The sequence below is a fragment of the Homalodisca vitripennis genome, unplaced genomic scaffold, assembly GCF_021130785.1.
Source record: "Homalodisca vitripennis isolate AUS2020 unplaced genomic scaffold, UT_GWSS_2.1 ScUCBcl_5953;HRSCAF=12938, whole genome shotgun sequence".
NCBI classification, from domain to species: Eukaryota; Metazoa; Arthropoda; class Insecta; order Hemiptera; family Cicadellidae; genus Homalodisca; species Homalodisca vitripennis.
In genome coordinates, this window is record NW_025782066.1 from 5,866 (window position 1) to 27,594 (window position 21,729).

Below are 21,729 nucleotides of genomic sequence, written 5' to 3' on the forward strand. Positions count from 1 at the left end.
AGGACAAGCACTCGGCAAAAGACTGCTTGCCGATTCTTGCTCCGGATTCACCAGATGGCTGATGATGGGGCTGGGCAGGGATCGGGTTAAGCAAGTGATTGCCTTGATCACTGGACACGGCCACTTCAGGAAACACCTAAACACTCTAGGTTTACGAAATGAGGACTCGGAGTGTGTAGACTCTGCAATAAGTCTGAAGAGACTGCAAAACACATAATACTGGGACTGTGAGAGACTGGGAGCAAGGAGAAGGGCTCTTTTCGGTGATAAACAACCAGGGCTAACGAACCAGAATGCTAGTATCGGGGAAAAAGCTTCTTAGCCTAATTAAGGCACGAAGATAGGCTTACCCCTCTAAACATCAAAGGGGCACACAATAAGCTCAGGTTGACGTGTGAGGATCTATGAATTCCACCCCAATATCCCAAAGGAAAAAAAAAAAAAAAATACTCACCTGTCTGTGACCTGTTTTCATTGCAAACGTAGCCAAATTTGTTTGCTTCTTTCTTCTTGGCTGATGTAGTCTTAGGTGACATAGCAATGTTGGTTGCACACTGAAATATGTTTAATATTGTGTTAATATCTCTCAAAACTTATTGTGCACAACTGAAGCTTAAAACTTAGCTTTCATTAAAAATACTAGTAGCTATTTAATGTATCCACCTCTGACAATTAACATATTCCCTATGTCAAGATTATATTGCCACTCTGTACAATCTAAATAAGTGGTAAACTTAGATACACTTTTTTTTAAGGAGTGCCTGGTTCCGTTTTAAGACTTATTCTGCTCGTCCTCATGGGCCACTGGCCTGTGCAGGTATCTTATCAAACAGAACAAGGGGGAAAGTCGTTACAGAACAATATCAACAATACAAAAGTGCAACAGTAATTTGAACCTGTGTTATCTCTAACTCTAACTATGTCTATCTCAGAACCACATTCCGACACCCTAGACCACTCAGAAACAGGCTCTTCCAATAGATATATCGTTAGAGGAATTTAGAGATTCTGGCATTGCTTAGTGACATTTAAAATTCAGTTTTAGTTCTTGGAACATAAACTTTAATATGATGTTAGCTTGTAAATAATTTAACTTGTGACACTATTCATCTGTGTCTTATGTATAGTTGGTAAATAAAGAAATATCTTTATTTCTTAACAATTAACAAAACAATTAACTAATAACAATCAGTTAATTGTTCAGTTTGTGTAATAACAATTAACAAACTTTCTTCCTTATAAAATTTAACCCAAGAAGCGTCTATAAAAAATTCTAAAGTGTGCATTGATTTTTGTAAGTTTTACAGGGTACCTTAGTAAATTTCATAAAAAATCTTTAACAAAGTAAAAATAAAAATGTATATGTATTTTACAGAATATATTGTATTAAGTATTTGACATGTGAAAAAATATATTACATAACAGTATCAGCATTATTAAAAAATATAAGATGGTTCAAAAGTCTACAATAGCCAAATTGTAGGAAATTTGTTTTTAACACAAAAATATATATTATTATGGGGTTCAGAAATAAAAATGGAAAATAATTTTTATGTTTACAAAAAAAAGGGCACAGTTTAACATTTTTGCCCATTTTCAGTTGCTAAGCAACACAGTGAAACAACCGCAATAAAACTGACTCTCATGCTAATTCTACCTTAACGTCTACTACATATTTATGAAGTTAGCTGATGTAGAATAGTGCTAGGTTGTATATGACCAAGATTGAAAAAATTTGGTCAGAAACTTGGTACTTGACTGAAAATAAAATCTTCTAGTATATACTATATTGTATTTGATCTTTTAAATGATAAAATTATTGCAAAAGTAACATAGAAATAAAATGCTATAACTTTTTAAATGCATTAGAGGCATTTTTTTATTGAATTCTTTCTTTGAGATAACATAATTTGAAAATATTTATGTTGAAACTGAGTGAAAAGTGCTATGTTATTGTGAATTGTTGATAACTCAATATAAAAAAGTATTAAGAGCTGGCTCTAGTAAAATGACCTTGAGTTTTCTCCTCAAGAACAATGTTAAGCCTCATGCAGTTTTAAGCCCTTAAATAATATGCATCCAAACGTTTTTTTTATAACGTACACAATTTATCAATACTGAAACAATGAAGTATAAAAAAGTTTGAGATTTTATCCGAACAACCTATAGAAATATCTAAAGAAACTAAAAAGCGCTTGGGCATGTATAATTTACGCCTTTAAAAGACATTTCTGTACTTCTTTGACTAAAAATAAAAGTGAATGAGGTTTTAACGTTGTTCTTATGGGGTTACAAATCAAGATAGCCGTCACTCCAGTACAACTGGCTCTTAAAGTATTCAGAATCAGAGTCAATCCAAGAATTATGATCAGAGCTCACCAGAAAGAGACCGTACAGGGCTCTCATGTTGTTGGGGTTCAGCTTGATGGCCAATGCAATAGTGTGAGCGAGCCATTTCCAAGTTCTCGAACCCCCCCTACAACACACGAGAACCATTCACTGAATAAACTAATTCCAACGTGGAAACAAAGTACTTTTAAAACAAGATTTATATCCTCAACCTAAGTTACACTGAAATATAAAATAAATTAATTTTATATACTATATAAAAAACAACCACAAGATTAGATCTAGAGAAACTGATAGTTTTTCATAAAAACTAAGATTAAAATCATGAATCTAACCATGTTCATTGTAGTACTATTAATACATCTATCGCAAATCTTATCAGTGTTCCATAAATTTGAATGTATTTTAGAACAAACTGGAGCTTGGTATTATTTCACAGTGAAAACGGAAACAAAATTCAAATCTGATTACCAGCTTTATTTTGTTTTGATTAAACACAGTAAAGATTCTTTCCATCAGTTTCCTAAGTCAAAAATGCAATGGTTTCGGTGAACAGCCAGCACATTATATTTTTTGAAGCTTCTTTGTTATGTTTTTTTAGAGATTGTCACTGTTTTAAACAGCTTACTTTAATACTACTTTAATATTTTATTTCTCGAACTATAAATTTCTGCTTATTTAAAAGCTTTTTAGTTTTTTGTATTCTGTTATGTTTTAATACTAAATGTTACTTTTTGTAGTATATAAAATCATTTTTGTTTTCTATGATAATAGTCTTTTTTAACATTTATTAGATAGAATGTTAAAAAAGTTTTTTGTGAGATATGAACAATATAAGTAATGTGTATGCTGTACTAAGAAAAACTAAAGTGATACTAAACTAAAAAATCATCAGAAGAGGTTAACAGATCTGTCAATTGTACAGTTTTAATTTTATATTTATTATTTTATATTGTTTATAATCTATGTCATAAAATCCTTAGATGTATTTCAATCTAGAAGCTCTAGCAAGTGTATGATGTAAAAACATCTATGATGATTATATATAAACATTTTACATAGTTGTAACATTTTAACCTACTTACATTAAAACATAAAACCAATATTTAATACTTTCATTATTTGTGAGGCCTTGCTATCGAAAGGCCTCACAAAAAATAAAAGTATTAAATATTGGTTTTATGTTTTAATGTAAGTAAGTTATCAGTAACCAATATAAGCTCCATCTACAACATTAGTTGTAACATTGTTGACAAGTCAATACAATATTTATAACTATAATATTTATTTTAAAATTTTAGTTCGAATACTCTTTTTGACATAAGCAACTCAGTGTGTAAGAGGAGTGGAGGCCACATGATTTTAGGTGTTATGAGACTGCATATCTAACTCAGTATGGCTGTATACAAAACCCCTACTACTAGGCCTGGAATGTTCTGTAGTGTATTAATATGCAATACAACAAAAAGTTGTGATTTATATTTCAAAATAATTTTTTATACAAGCCTCAAAATATGGATTTGATAAATAAAGAACAGCTTCCCTTTACATTGATTGTAAGGCCCCCAGTAGGTCACAAAAAATTAAAATGTACTGTTGCTTGAGGCTAACAACCTGTGTGTACTTGATCTCTGCCAGTCGCTGGTGCAGCAGGTGGACTGTGAGGGTTATGCAGGATCAGCTCCTCCATACAGAATGCTGCCCTGGCATAGTCCTGCTCGCTCAAGTACAACTCGCACAGTTCCTGCCACGCCTCCTGGTCCACCATGAATCTGTTACAATCAGGTAGTAAAGTCAAGGTGTGTTCAAAATGGATAATTTTACTACAACAAGAGAGGACTTCCAGGTATTTTGGAGTATATTAACACGTTCAATTTTAATGGCAAAAGTCCGTAATTTTTTACATTAAATATCTAAGTATAACAAGAAATGTATACAGGGTTCGCAATTCTGCACAAAAAAAGAGATTTGAATATGTTTTTTCAATGTTTTCCATGTACTCCAAGGTATACCTAAAAATTCTGCAATCGTGTTTCCCACAGGATACATGATAGAGTAAGGTATTTATTTAAGTGCGGGGAAAACATTTAACAAACCATCATGACAGCCAACAACAATTAAATCGCAATAAGGAAATGCATAGCAACGTGTACCCAATCGAGCGCCTGACGTTCTTTACGAAAGCCTGATATGTACCCGATTGGGTACACGACGGCAGTTGTGAAAAATCCTGTGTTTTATGTCATAATTATGTACTATGTAATTTGATGTCTATTGTGTTGTAAGTAACATTTTTTACATAAATGCACACACTATTATAAGTTTGTTTTCTTTATCAGTCAAGATGCCCCCTTAGGTTGATGTTGTCATGCATTTACCAAAAAATGTCCAAATTTAATGAAGTTGAACTTATGTAATTTATATTGTTTTGTATGTTTAATGTAAAGAAATAAACATTAAACAAATATTGCTTTATTTGCATAACAAATTACCTGAAACTATCGTACCTGTAAATCACTAACTTTTTCTATCTTCCCAGAGTGTGAGTAAAACATTGTTGATAAATTGATATATATATATATATATATATATATATATAATAGATATATATATAATAAATAAATATATATATATATATATATATGTATATATATATATATATATATATATATATATATATATATATATATCTATTTTACAATCTAAACTAATAAAAATTACTAGTTTTGTCCAAATGAAGTAGTTTCCTGCACTCAATTGTCTTCTTTCTACCCTAAAATTGCTCAACTATGTTTTTATTACATTTGTACAATTAAAAGATTTTATCACTGATATACAAGGGCCATATGGAAAGTGGTATCCATTTGTGCAAGAAAGACACAGGAGTAAATATTAACAAATATAAACTTGGAAAGAGCATACTTTACACTAATTCTCCACATAATCCCGAAGTAAATTTAGGGAAAATGACGACTGTCCCCACACTTAGCCCTAAAAGGACCTTTGCGCCTTCCTCACTTATATTTATGTCCTCAAAATCTGAGACACAGAAGTTAATCAGATTTGTGGGCTCCTGTTCTCTAATGTCCTTGGGGCTGAAGATATATGCCCCTAGGAATTGTTTCTTAATTGTAGTTATAGCCCAGCAACTTAGCCATATTATGTATTCCGCTGATTAGAATCATCACAGTGTCATCTTAACATATAGCAAAAATAAACACATATAAGCATGGATACTTTTTAATTGTAGATTTTTCAAAAAGTTGATTATTAAATAAATCTAGGGCTATTTAAAAAAAAATTAGGGCTTAGGGACTTATTTAGGGACTTAGGGCCATATAAAACTTTTCTAAAAGTTATACTAACGGATCGAATTATAGCTGCTGCCATGTTGAAGTAGAATTTTTGAAACTTGTAAGCCAACTCACTTTTTCAGGTATTCTGAGAGTTCCTTGATAGCCTCAGGTATTTTACCACAAGCCTTCAAAATTGCAACCCGTCGTTTCCTCGGGGCTGCATTTGTTTTGTCCTTCTTGATGATGTTTTGTAGCAGTTCTAAGGCCTCTTCATACCTAATTAACACAATTCATTTTGTATTATTTAAATTGCAGGAATTATAGAAAGAGCATAAACACACATTTACTAAGAATAATGCTTATTATGTCAAGTAAATACCAAAATACAGTGCTCCATACTTAAAAAATACTAACCTCTCTTGAGCTTCAAGTTTCATGACTTGTAGTTTGTAAATCCGCAAACTATCTGGAAACTCTGCAGTTTAGAGCGTGCAGACACTCGTTGGCAACATCGATTCTGTTACAATCCAGGGCAGCAATGAATACTTGCTCGTACACTACGTACTCTGCAAAACACATACTTACATGATTATAACAAAATTACAGCTAGCCTATATCAAATAGTTATTATCACACATGCTTTTGAATTTTAAAACATATCAGATGACAAAAATAAATTAAGATAAAAAAAAGATAGAATTATAAAATATAAAAACAATTTCATCTAGTTTAATAGCTTCGTTTTGAAAAGAACACACCAGATCTACGATTGGTAAACATTTATAGCAACTTTAGCTATTTTATGGAATTTGTAATATGCACTATTTATTACAGACACCAACTATCTTTTTATACAGGCTAAGTAGTATATTTGTGTGGCTCATAAAATGTCAAGGATTCAAAAACTGAAATTATCTCCATTTTTTGTGTGTTCGTCCATGTTTTATTGTTTAAATATCAATGTTATCATCTGAACAAAAGCTGACTACTGTCATCTGTTAGGAGTGGAAGATACAATGCCAACAAGTTGAATTAACTTACGCTCATCCCCGAGTTTATGCATTTTATCCTGTAGCACAGTGTCCCACATTGTGATAAGATCACTACTCTGCCTCACATTTTCTTCCCTCCATACACGAAGTTTGTCTCTCATTTCTGAAAAAGTTCAAATCATCTCATTTTGTCATGCAATAATTCACTCATAAATATTTTCACAGCCTTACATCTGACGGTATTGGTGTGAATAGTCCACCTCTAAATAAAAATGTACATACTAGAGACTACAGGAGGGACACCAAGATGTGATAATCCAAGATGTTTGGGATTCCCTTTGAAATAAGAAGGTGGTGCAAAATTGCAAAGGTGGTCTCCTGGATTACAAACGATTTATCTGTGGTGGGAAATCCTACAATAGGATAAATTGGGAACCAGCATGATTTTACTATAGCCTTTACTCTTAACCCTACATATTGTATGTGCACTTTGCAAGCTAAAAATACATACCTACACAGTCTACTAAATGTAGGTTACATTGTTATAGTGTTTTCTCAGGAAATGTATATTACTAGTATGTTGTAAAAATAATACACATTCAATCTAAATTATATTCACAGATATAAACAAAATTTGTCAAAAAAATTAGGATTTCAAAATTAGTTTCTTGATAAAAGCTTATATACTATAGAAAAAATTAAAGTAGTTCAAAATGTAGAAGTTCTTTACCAAAGATCTTCTTCTCATTTATGTTGTCCACAAACAGATTGCAATTGGAACAATTGCACTTGAAACATATTTAAACTTTTAATTTTTGGTGTTGAACCATCAATTAAAGAATATAACTGCAAATCTAAAAATTTAATTCTTAACACAGGTTAAACTGAATGCAGCAGAAGACTGATGGAGGCAGTAATTTCTCAATATTCCAATACCAACGTCAAATCCGCTAACTTAGCACCTGGCCAGGTAAAATGAACTGAAAAAGTGAGTGAGACCAACTTCGAATTTTGAAACTTTTACTGAATAAAAAACTTTTATATTCGAATTAATGATTGTGTGACAATAATTTAAAATATTTTGTAGCTTTGATTTGTACAGTTAAAAATATTTTTGTGATTGAAGATAAATACAAAATTTAAGACAAGAATTGAATATTTTAAGACAATTTATCAACTATACTAAATACTTAATGAATTATTCATGAAATGTTGCAAGTACCAAATACAATTAAAATGTTAGAACAAGCTATAAATGTAATCTACTCTTAAGTTAGATGGCAGATAGAACCTAAATATCCATAGCAAGATTATTCAAATATTCACAGGTACATGTACAGGAAAAGACATTATGTCTAAGTCTTTTACAGTAAAAATAGTTCCAATTTGGAAAACATTTCTAAGCAGTCACCATGACAAATCGCTTAATTGATGTTAATAATAACCAGTTTAATAACCAAACCAAAATATTTTATGAAACCATCAAAAAGCGACTATGATGAGGCATTTGAACAACTCACTGCTGATTTCAAAAACAAAGGTCTTCAAACATTAGTCTGCTCACCGATGGGATGTATGCGGGACAAAATAACAATAGGTCACTTCATTGAAAATATTTTTTGAGTTCCAGAATGCAACTAATGCCCAAATTAAAATCATTGTTTTTAATGAAAAATCCCAAAGAAGCTTGAGAAATAATGGTATGACTCACAAGGATTTTCTGAAAAAAAATTCAGGATACTATTAGTACCAGACAGTTACATAAAATAGTGGAAGATAAAAAAAAAGACAGCACAAACTGACTATCTTTCTGCTTCAACACCAACGCCCATGACAAACAACCCACCATTACCACCAGGGAAGCTGGAAGGGGCACACACAGCAGCTCAAGAGAACCAGATGAGTTTCACTGAGCCAGCAGAGACTACACTCTACATACCCAGGTCCTCGCCACATGACAACTCGACGCATTGTATTACAAGAAAAGACTGCTCTGAGGCAAATAGTAGTTTTAATGATAGCTGTCATTCTAGCAGTATAGGTTTAAATGATTCTGTTAGTGGTGAATTATTGTTAAATGGTAGGCATAAGGCATGTAGTTTAATTAATAACTCAAATAACAATTCTGAAGATTTTTTAATGTTCACAAAACAAAAAGTCATTGTAAGATAAAAAGGAAACCGAACTACATACAAAATCAAACTTCATATGTAACTGTCTTCCATCAGAACATACAGCACCTGGCCACCAGAATTGATCCTCTGACAATAACTATCCAAGAGCTTGAACCTGACATCATAATTCTGTACTGAACATAAATTAAATAGTGATGAAGTTGAAAAACTTAAAATACCAGGTTTTGTATTAGCAAAAGGGTATGTCAGAAAAAATTATGAGGGAGGTGGGGTATTAATATTGGTATCGGAGCATTTAATAAATTACAAAACAATTGTTGATGTTAATTTGGATCTACTGAATGAAGACAAAATATTTGAATCTTGTGTTATTCAGATTAAAATCAATTCAGTAAAGTTCTTAGTTGGAGGGATTTATAGGAGTCCATCTGAAAATACTGCAAGTTTTTTTACAAAAACTAGACATGTTTTTAGAGATTTTATCCAAAATTTGTGATAACATTGTTATTGGTGGTGATATTAATGTTGATGTTTTGAGGGAGGATAGAAAAAAAAGACTTTGTCAATACATTGAATATGCATGGTTTTTATTATACAGTTAAAATTCCAACCAGGGTAACAGACAACAGTGAAACTGCAATAGATAATTTTCTCACCAACATGAAAGCTACTTTATTTGATGTAGAATGTATAATAACATCACTCTCTGATCATGATGCTCAAATGTTCAAAATAAAGAAAAATAAAAATGTTAAATTAAAAATAAGTAGAATTGGAAGAATTTTTTAGTGAAAGAAATATAGAAAACTTTAAGAAAGACATATCTAAGGAAGACTGGACTAAACTTTATATGGCACCAGTAGATGATAAGTTTACATATTTTTACAACATTCTAAAATATTATTTTGATATAAATTTTCCCTTAAAACGCTTCTTTATTAAACACAATAAAAACCAATGGATAGATTATGAAATAACTTGCAAACAAAAAGAACTTATAAATAAACATAATTTATATAGGAAGAGTAAAAATAAACAAACAAATAAAACTTTCTTTGAAGGAACAAAAAAATAAATATAAAAAATTGATTCAAAAAAAGAAAAGAGATTACATTAATAATAAAGTGGTGAATACAACAAATATCAATAAAACTATATGGCAAGTGGTAAATAATGAAATTAGAAACAGTAAGGAAATGTCATTTAAAAATAAAGAGCTTAACGATGGTGGTAAAATAATCTGTGACCCTGTTTGTGTAGCTGATTTATTAAACATAAGTTTTGTCGAAATGGTAAAAAAGCATGTTGCTCCAAATTTAAACAAAAAGTCAATTTCTATTAATCGAAATTCAAATTATAAAAGTAAATTTAAATGCAACACTATTGACTGTGATCAACTAATTAAAATAATTGATTCTATTAAGCCAAAATGGTCGGCAGGGTATGATGACATACCTATAAAGATTATTAAAGAGGCAAAACATGCACTTTTAAATCCTCTTTTACATGTGGTGAATGTTTCTATAATAACAGGAAACTTCCCAACTCAATTAAAAATATCAAAAGTTGTTCCTGTGTTAAAAAAAGGAGACAGCAAAAATCCTCTATATTATAGACCATTGGCAATACAACCTGCTTTATCAAAAATATTTGAAAAGACTATGATGATTCAATTAGTAGACTATTTTGAGAAGGGTAAATTGCTGGATTTGGAGCAGCATGGCTATAGAAAAAATAGATCAACGGTAACAGCATTAATTGATTATATTGAGAATGTGCTAGAAAATTTGGATGAAGGGAATCATACTGTTGGAGCCTTTCTGGATCTGACAAAGGCATTTGATAGTGTCTGCCATAAAACCTTGCTAGAAAAATTAGAATCATATGGTATTGAGGATAAAGAATTAAGATGGCATCAGTCATATCTGGAAGGGCGACAGCAGTATGTTAGTATTAAATATCTAGGTAATAATGAAATAAGAAATATTAATTCAAGAATAGAAAAAAATACAATATTCTGTACCACAAGGTTCAGTATTGGGCCCATTTTTGTTCTTATGCTACTTGGGAGGTATGCCACAGATTTTAACAAATTTATCAAATAAAAATCATTTATGTTTGTTTGCAGATGATATAAGTATGTCAGTTTCTGGAAAAGATTTACAAAGTGTAATAAATACAACAGAATATTCAATGTCACAACTAAAATGTTTATTTGAATGATAGAAATTTATTACTAAATTCTGATAAAACAATTCTAATGAAATTTAAATGTAAACAATCAAATGAGATAAATACAATTGGAAATAAATTTGTAAAAGATACAAAATTCTTGGGTCTGGCTCTAAGTAATACATTAAGTTGGACAAAACAAGTAGAAAAATTTTGTCATAAAATGAGTTCTGGAATATTTGCAATCAGGCGGTTATCCTTCTTCCTAGAAATAAATGCACTGAAATCTGTTTACTATGCCTTGATACATCCACACATTTCATATGGCATTGAAATTTATGGTGGAACCAGTGCAAATAACTTAAACAAAATATTACATTTACAAAAAGTGGCAATAAGACATATTCTACACCTTAAAAATAATGATAGTTGTAAAGACCACTTTATTAACCTAAGAATAATGGTTCAGAGTTCAGGCAGTGCGGATCGCTCAGCTCTTATCTCTCTCTGTGTCCCTTTGCAGGGTTTTAAGTTCGCGATACTGGAGTTGTGAGTGCGTTAACTATCGTAGTTAGTGGATCACTTGGTGGAGTTTTAATTTCGCAATTTGTCTATATTTTTATTAATTTGTTTGTTTATTTGTTAATTATGTCGAGTTGTGGCGTTTGTGTGAAGGCCGTCACCGGTAAACACCTAAAGTTGTTGTGTGCTGACTGTGGGCGTTTGTTTCATGGAAAACTGTGTTAACATGAGCAAAGTGGATATCGAGACTCTCACTAATGAGGACATCGCCTGGAGGTGCAACCCATGTGCTGCAATCCGACGTCGCAGTATGAGACTGGAAGTACAGGCTGAGCAAGGTAAACTGTCACTTGAAGATGTCATGCAGGCAATCAATGAAATAAAATCTGACCAGAAAGTAATAATTGTTGACTTCAATAAATCACATGAGAGCCTTGACACCAAGCTCGCCGAAACTGCTGCTATTTTGAGGAGCCAGGTGGATGAAATGAAGAAGTATAGGGAAGGGATGGAGAAGTTGGAGGCGGAGAATAAAGCGTTGAGGAATGAGATTGCTGCTTTGGAGACCCGCGTAGAGGAACAAGAGATGTACTCCAGGAGGAACTGCATCGAGATCCAGGGCATCCCTGAGGAGCCTACAGAGACTGTCGACGACGTGGTTGACATCGTGGTTAAAGTTGGGAAAGCGGTTAACATGGACATCAACGCCACGATGATCGACGCTTGTCACCGTCTGGGGAAGAAGAATGATGCGGCTCGCAGAGGACCCCGTGGCATCATTGTGAAGTTTGTCCGTCGGCTTGACAAGGAGGAACTCCAGAAGAGGAAGCATCAGAAGAGGGATCTCTCAACGCGGCATCTTGGAATGGCTATGGACTCCACAATCTACCTCAACGAGTCACTGACACCTTCAAGGAGGAGGTTGTATGCGCTCGCTCGTCAGGCGAAAAAGGACAAAGGGTACAAGTATGTGTGGCACCGGGGAGGAAAAGTTTTCCTAAGAAAAGAGGACAATGCACCTGTCATACAAGTATGTAACCAGGCTGACCTTGAAAGGCTTTAGTACTATTCTTGTATTGTAAGTATGTATTTAATTATTGATTCCATAACTTTAATTTGCTGTGTAATTGATGAAATTAATTATGAATTTTTTTGTGACATGTATTGTAATATTTTAGTTTAATTTTTCTCTAAAGGCAGTCCAAAATTTTATTAATAATAAAAAAAATTGAACTTAATTAATGATACTAGTTTTGAAGAGATAAATTGTTTCGATAGAACTTTTATGGTTATTCATCAAAATATTCGCAGCATGAGGCATAACTTTGATAGCCTGCTAGTACACCTATCTTCTTATAAAAGACGACCCGATTTTATATTCCTTTCCGAGATATGGATTAAAGATTCCGAAGCGAATCTGTACCAAATTAATGGCTATACGCTATTTTTAAAATGTAATAATAAATATAGAGCTGGTGGAGTCGCTGTCTATGTTCATGACTCGTTTGTTAAAAGTGTAAATTTTATTTCAACTACTAATTATTTTCAAACAGCAGATGTTTTATCGTTCTCCGTTAAAATTGATTCATATGAATGGTTTTTTATGGCTATATACAGGTTGCAACAACATTATTCTATTCCTGCGTTTTTATCTGAGCTACAAACATTTTTAGAAAATGAACTAAAATTAAAAAGAAGTGCTTGTATAATTGGTGACATGAACATTAATTTACTAATCAATAGTAGTGCAGTAGACGATTACGAAATGTTGATGGCTAGTCATGGATTTGAGTCGATGATCAATGAGCCTACAAGAATTGCAGAGCGTTCTGAGACATGCATTGATCATGTTTATGTTAAACTTGCCTGCAAGACAAGACAATGATCAGTGCTGCGGTAGAGCATGCTCACATAAACCGACCACTCGCTGACAGCCGTGTGGGGGTGGGTTGAGGGGGGGCGCCCCTCCTCACCCGGTCCTCGAACAGCTGATAGCACAAGTAAACAATACCGCATCAACTATAAATATCTTAACGATGTTCTCGACCAAACTGACTGGGCACAAGTGTATGGAACGGAAAACGCGTCTGATGCTTTTGATAAGTTTTATGATTTGTTGCAAGTTGCGATTAGTGCAAGTAAAGCTGAAATTGAACTAAGAAATAAATGTGTTAAGTTGAAACCTTGGATCAACGATGGAATCTGTAAGCGTATCATATTTAGAAATAAACTGTTTAAGAGATTTAAAAAGCACAAAAACCAACAAGGTGACAGGTTTAATATTTTTTTTCATTCGCTTTCGAAATAAACTGAACAAAGACATAAAAGATCTAAAAAATGCTTATTATAAAAATCTGTTTGAAAAAAGCAAAGGTAACCCAAAACAAACTTGGAATATTTTAAATGAAATAACTGGTCAAAAAAGTAAACAAATGGATTATTCATTGGAAATAGGACAAAATGAAATTACTAGAGATCCTAAAATAATAGCTGATAAATTCAACAACTATTTCCTAACGGTTGTTGATAGCTTAGCCGACAGTATTGAAGAACCGACAAATTGTGAATTTTTGCCTTATGCCGGGTCATTCCCTAAGAATTACGAAATGCGTTCTATGTTTCTGGAACCTGTACTCTTACAGGACCTGCAAGACGCTGTCAACTCATTAAAGAATGGCAAGTCTCCCGGATTAGACGGAATTAGTTCAACTTTAATTAAACACACATTTCCTAAAATTTGTTATGTTCTTTTATTTATAGTAAATTTAAGTTTTCAAACAGGAGTGTTTTCCGGAAAAATTGAAGTCAGCAGTTGTTATTCCGATTCACAAGAAAGGCCCCTCAACAATTTGTAGCAACTTCCGCCCTATCTCTTTGGTTTTCTACCATATCTAAGGTCTTAGAGAAAATTATGAAGCGAAAATTGATTAATTTCCTCACTTTGACGGAGTTTTTTAGTCGCAATCAGTATGGGTTCAGAGAAACTACACTTTTAAATTTCATTGGATTGATATCTGAGGGACTTGACCAAAACAAACATGTTAGTGGGCTGTTTTTTGGACATAAAAAAAGCCTTTGACACTGTTGATCACGGAATATTATTGGGAAAAAATGTTTGACTGTGGGATAAGGGGAGTTGTTTGTTTTTAAATTGGTTTCAAGATTATTTAAAATCTAGAAGACAGTGTGTAAAAATTAATGGAGTTTTCAGTGCAATGGGTGAAATTAAGTGTGGTGTACCTCAAGGATCAGTTTTAGGCCCTACTCTTTTCTTAATTTACATCAATGATCTTTGTAATGCTAGTCTTCAGGGTAGTATAACTTGTTTTGCTGACGACACTGCTTTGTGTTATTCCAGCTCCAGCTGGGGTGATATAGAGCTTGCTATGAATGTTGATCTCAAAGCGCTAAAGTGGTGGTTTTGTAAAAAACAGAATGGTTCTTAGCCCTGAGAAGACAAGTTATATTAATTTTAGTTTAAGAGGTCAAGTGCCTTTTGACGCCGGTGCAATTATTTATAAATGTTTTAATTGTCTTTGCAATAATTCTATTTGCAATTTATCTTGTAAACCGGTTGCAGAAGCAAGTGAAGTTAAATATCTAGGCGTAGTGTTAGACAGAGAATTAAACTGGAATAACCACATATTAGTATTGAAATCTAAATTAAAAAATTATTTACGAGTTTTTTATTTTCTGAGGAATTTTTGTGACAAAGAGATATTACGTCTTTTTTATTTTTCATTGGTAAACAGTCGGTTAGACTATGGTATTTCGTGTTGGGGAGGCACTTACAAGACAAAGCTACAGCCTATTTTGAAACTTCAAAAACATTTTATTAGAATTATAGTAAACAAACCTAAAACTGAAACCTCATTCCCTCTATTTGTCAGCCTTAATATTTTACCTCTAAGATTTATGTTTGTGTACAAAACTTTAAAGTTGTTCTACGATAAGAGTGGAAACCTACCGGATGTTGACATTAATGAGTATAGGTTTAAACTTCGCAATGCAAATAACTTTAGAACACCTAAACCACAAAAAACATTTTTTACTAAAACTTACTTTTTTTTAGCCCCAAGAATATTCCTAATGAAATAAAATTTAAAAAGTCAAAATTCTGTTTTTTGAAGACATTAAAACAATGGTTGTTTTCTTTCTGCGACATTGAGGTTTTAATTGAGGTTCAGGAATAAATGAATTAAATTTTCATTAATTTTCCAAGCATGGTCCACAAAATTTACCCTGAAATAGATTCCAGTAGCATGTATTATCTTACACATGATTACAAAATTTCAATAAAATAGCTTATAGGGACTTTTTTCTTTTTAAATTTAACTGTCTGAACTTTTTATTTTTTTTTAGTTTTTAATAATATAATTACACGGTGTCCTCTAAACAGGCTTGCCTTGGAGGCCCTAAATTTTCTCAGGATTTAAAATATTGTTTTATATGTACATATTAAAAATGTTATTAGTTTTTCTTCCTCTAGTTGTGTATTTTGTTAGCTTTTATCTGATGTATACTTTAATTAACATTCATATTGTAGTTGCTGTAATGTACATAGTAGTTAAGACTTAACAATTTGGACAAAGGTTTTTTTTTTAGTTTGTATAATTTGATATTTTTTTTCTTCATTAAGGTCAGACCTGGGAGAGTTTTTGTTTTGTTTTGTTTTTTTTTTTCACGCTCTGTAACTACTGTATGTATTTATGTTATCCTGAGAAAATAAATTTATTCTTCTTCTATTCTTATAATGACAGTATATAGTTTATATATTTATAAAACTATATTACATGTCAAGACAAATGCAGAGTCTATACCAAGGCAACAAGATTATCATAATTATAATACAAGAAATAGAGAAAATTTTGTGTAGTAAAGAAACATAATAAAGAAAAATATAAACAGTGTCCGACATACATAGGAATAAAATTTATAAATGACCTTCCAGGCTGTATTAAGAATGAGAATTCTTTTAATAATTTTAAGAAAATGTTGAAACAATTTTGTACAGATCATTCATTCTACTATCTTGAAGAGTTTTTTTACACTGTGACTTGAAAGTAATTTTGTTTGTATTTGCCTACCATTACAAAACATATTAACACTATGGACATAAATATTTAAAATATTATATGTTATTATTATACTGTATTAAATATAAAGTATGAATACTCTAACCTGAGTCTTATGTTTTATATTGTAGTAAAGGTAATTGACGCAATTCATGTACATTATGTATAAAAAGAATAAAGGAATTTTGAATTTGAATTTGAATTTGAATTATCTAAACTATCAAATAATAAACAATGAAAATGCAAACCGAATTACATTATAGGTATTTCAAATTGTAATATGGTTCGGAACGGTTATGTTTTTATGTCTAAAAAAAAATAATTTAGTAATTAATTAAAACTATAAATGTGTATTTATGAAATGTAATAAACAACAAAGTGTAAAACATATTTCCTACTATTTTGAAGAATAAACGTACGTGTGACAGCTTGTGTCATAAATAAACATGTTTATAACTATTATACTTGCGGCTATTACTCAAATACCATACTGTGATTTTAGTTTGTTCCAATTAATTTTAATCAACATTATAATTTAATACATTACATTAAAACAGCTGGTAATAATTAACAGTATATAATTATAAATAATTTGTTTTTTTAAAAGCAAGAGCTTCTCCTACATTATAAATAGAATGTTTTTTATTTCATATTTTAGGTACTTGTATTCGATAATTTGGTTCGCTTATTCCACTGTTGTGGTGGCCACTTAACTATAGAAAAATTTAGTAATAGTAATTATAGAATACGTTTTTTTTAAAGAAAATTTAGGTAATTATCAAACCCTAATGTAGGCTACATATATATTGTACAAGGCACAGACACATGCTTGACCAATTTTCTATAAGATTACAGAAAACAAAAATGGACCAGACATACATGAAAATTAAATTAATTAATAAGAAGCCGTTTATCGTACTGTGCCCCACATATCTGACGTAATATCTGGATGAAAACCGAATTTAAAGTTCTTACACAACAATCTGGATTGTATTCTTTTTCCTTGTGGGTTCCTTATTCTACATCTGTGATGGGTGTCATGTGGTCTTGTAACCGTAGGTAAACCTTGATTGCTGCTGATGTTGCATCATGTTTAGGATTGTAATATAAAAAATAATGCTGAAATCAGGGAAAATTTTACCCAAATAAACCACGCTTCTGTTAGTTTACACTTGAGAATAAAATTTCATATCGGCCTGTCACAAGTCTTCTGACCATAAAAAAAAGAAAAATTAAGAAGCCTATAATGTAATCAGGTTAGACATTACTATTCCAATTTAAATCATGCAAAGTTAAATCACGTGTATGATATTTGTGTAATGAGAAATAAGTACTGTTATTTGTCAATAACTTATTACCATTTAAATAACGATATTATGTTCCAGTAACCTGTTACCAACCGATCCACTCTCGGTAATAGCATCATGTTACGTGATTTGAGCTTGACCTTATTTACTATATTGAGGTATGGTTTTCTTATTTCACCAGAATTGTGGAGTGATGCTGAAGGCGCCACTGAAGCCCTCGCTAATGGTCAGGGGCATTTCCGACAGTACTTTCCCAACCTCAGATCATGTGCCAGATCGTCTAACATGATCTCAAGTCGAAGAAGTTGGACGATCTGGGACATGATCTGAAGTGTGAAAGTATCGATTAGATATGCCCCTGACCATCAGTGCAGGCTCCGCACTTTTGGTTAAGATAGAAAAACATCCCTCCCAGATCACGTGAGCCCTTGTAAAGATTACCTTTAACGTTGGTACTAGGCTACTAGTAACATATTTATGAAGGCCTAACTTAATCTAAACCTACTTAAATCGCATAATAACATTTCATAGTGTAATATTTCCGGTACTTTGGGATTATACCGATCACACCCCAGACATGAATCGTTATTTGACATATTGCTTCTACTGATTACTAGATTAGCGTAGAACAATATTTCGTCAATATAAAACAATTCTTATCGCAAACCCCTCCCCATCCTCAGACAGCGGTCTAGTAGATAACGTGATTGTAGAGTCTCGCCGCCCTTTCAGCTGGTGCATCGCTTTGTTGTACTTATGTATTTTACCCCTACATTTCTCCACACACAAAAATTCAACAAAATCAAACATTATCAAACAAAAACTAAACTCTTTATTGAAAAAAAAAACACTCAAAACTTGTTTTTATTCTTGATCACACTCCGCCACCCAAAATGCGAGTGCCTTCGGCCATCAGCACGGTCTTCGGCAGCACCTTTGGTGCTACCCCGCGCTGATGTCAACGAAAGAAAAACATCCCTCGAGATAGTACCTATCAGTAAAATATCAAATTCTAGAGGGGCTGGATCAGAAATTGAATTGTAATGGAAAGGCAATTATGTACTGTGCAAAAAACTTAAATAATCATGTGATGCCGTGCGGCCTGCCGTCATCGGGATTCTCGAGAAAGATAAGATAACAGCGACAACAATACCGATCACAATACCTGGAAATGCTTGTAAGTTTGTAATTAAAGAGTTGTTTTTTCGTTCTATCATGTTTGATTCTATAAATTTATATTTTTGTGTTCTTCATACTGGTGTGGTCGGTATAATACCAAAGTACCATATTCCTAGCCTCATTGCTTGCACAAAATAGGCTGTTACAGATTAGGCATGAAATAACAGAGTGTTGTAGGTAACCTTATTCCGGTAATAGGTTACCACTGAATAACCCTGTTACTGACACTATTATGTTACAAACCGCCAATCTCTAATGGCCGTAAGTACAACAGCCATTTAGCCTACATGTGTTATTTAAGACATAAGTTGTAGGACGTGTTTATCCTTCAAAATAGTACAAATGTAGCTGAATGTTACACTGTTTTTTTTTGTTACATTTTATAAATATACATTGCCTACATAGTTTTTATTCATAATTAAATTATCTTTTTAAGAAATAAAAATAGCCCAACTATATTGTAATTTTAAATACCTATAACATAATTTGGTTTCAGTACTAATATGGAGGATTCATTCCTCATGAATAGCCTATTGGTGATTCGATAATTATAAATATCGATTATTTGATTGTCATGGTGTAGACTCTAATAAATGGCCATCAATAAATATTTGTAATATTGACTGTTTTCCCATAAAAACCTTTAGTACGCTCTAATGTTTATGCCCTAGAAAGGAACCTCCATAAAAATACAACACTTTTTACCTACTTATTTTCTACTAATATAAATCAAAGCAAACATTTATAATTCATATAATTCTTTGGTGTAAAATGGTTACTTATTTATTCAGTGATTATAGTAATTTTATCTTACCTGCCCAACTCATTTCGAAGAATATCTTAAGCTAAATGTTCAATAAACAATTTTAATTCTAATTCCAAATAAAACTAACCTAACTTTGATATTAACACAACAATTAATTATTTTATACTGTTTCTACTAAGTGCAAGAACACGATCACTGACAGCATAACCACTAATTAATCAACTCATGGACTCACAGTCACGATTTATAATAAATTTATTATGTATTTTAGTGTATCAGATGTTAAATGCAGACTACAGGCAGCGGCAGTCACTAGTCATGCATACAGGCAGACCAATTATTGTTCAATGCAGACGATTACAAGGAGATTAAAAAATTAACTTTAACTTTAAATAATGTAGCCAGAAAGTCATAGTACTATATGGAATGTATTAAATTTCGGAAGTGTGTTTATTTTCTTTTATGGAATGTAAATTATCTGATTTATTTTTGAGTTTTTAAATAACTAAAACCTTTAACCCTAACATCAACCTGTGGTTTTTATTAGTGATCAGGATGAGAAACGTTTCCTAACCATTTTTATTACATAATGACAATGCCTTTCTATTTTCTGAAGGCTGTATTATTGGATGGTGAATAGGTAGAACTTTATTCTTACGTGCCTTACATACTGAGTAGGGATCGTTCTACAAAACTCTAAAAAATATTTTATATAAAATACTTTTTCCTCATACCGCCTTGATTCTAGGATAGGATTTGTTATATAAGGATCAAGAGTTAACTTAACTGTGTCCCTAAGAAAACACGCCTCGGTCTTCCAGGAGGAAGTAATGGCAATAGAATGATGCGCCAGAACACTCATACAAAAGAGACCAAAAGGAGCAGAATATTTGATCTCTGATAACCAGGTTGCACTAAAGGCACTTGACGCCTGTTCGTTTTACTCGAACGCAGTGTGGGAATGTAAGAATGTTCTAGTGGAACTGGCGAAGAAGAAGAAAGTTACACTCGGTTGGGTGCCGGCCATGAGGGCATTCATGGAAACGAAAAAGCAGACACCCTTGCCAAAATAGGTACACTATCTCTTACGGTAGGAGTAGCTTTCCCCTGAAGCAAAGCATTTGTAAAAGATTGGGAAAAGAGGATTAGATCCTTAAATTGGAGTAGGGCCCCAGGTCTAAGGTAGTCTAAAATGTTTATCTTTCCTTATGCTAAAGGGTAGACAGCTCTCCTAGAACAAAGTAAGGAGGATATGTGATTGATATAAGGGATGTTCACAGGACATGGCCCCCTAAGAAAACATCTTATGAAGGTAGGTCTTAGACTGGTGAATGCAGACTCTGTGGAGAAACAAAAGAATCAGCGGAACACATATGACTAAACTGTCCTGACATATCAAACAGTAGAATATTCGTTTATGGCGTTATCAGTGTGAAACCCGTGGCTGGATTTACATATGCGCTGAAAAAATCTATAGCCCAAGCTGACAGATTTGGGGGAGGGGTGGCAAATTATGGGAGAGAGAGTATACTTGCATATTTTATTTTTCAAGTAATTATTAGCTAAAATAGAATGTTAAAAGTAGGTAGACGTGAAGATGGTGTAATGTGTTATAATTCTAAATATATTTTTTTGTAGTTCCTATAGTGCAAATAATATTGTTTATTTCCCAAGTGGGTTGATTTAATATGGTATCATATAAATTTACAGGTTGTTAAATTGTTATAACAGTATTTTGTATCACCTTATATATATATATACTATTTTTATTCTACTTCCATACCCGGATTAACTCGATATAATGTGACGATTTATTTATCTTCAGTAAAGAGTTCATCAATGAATTGAGTTATTTTCTATAATAATTTATTTCAGTTATAAACAAATACATGCGACATAGCTTTTAAATGCTGCATAAACAATAGCAGCAGTGCAC

The 21,729-nt window shown here is 32.3% G+C and overlaps 1 protein-coding gene across 1 annotated transcript; it reads right to left on the minus strand.

Annotated features, from left to right (window-relative positions):
• Positions 1 to 454: 454 nt before the first annotated feature.
• Positions 455 to 20,125, minus strand: LOC124373588 (ER membrane protein complex subunit 2-like; the record flags this gene model as incomplete). Its single annotated transcript, XM_046831949.1, is given in 10 exon segments — positions 455 to 554; positions 2,380 to 2,424; positions 2,426 to 2,476; positions 3,964 to 4,005; positions 4,007 to 4,121; positions 5,778 to 5,921; positions 6,060 to 6,127; positions 6,129 to 6,211; positions 6,687 to 6,800; positions 19,842 to 20,125. Coding segments are annotated over 10 exon segments (775 nt in total), but the record flags the coding sequence as incomplete, so codon positions are not given.
• Between the last annotated feature and the right edge of the window lie 1,604 nt (positions 20,126 to 21,729).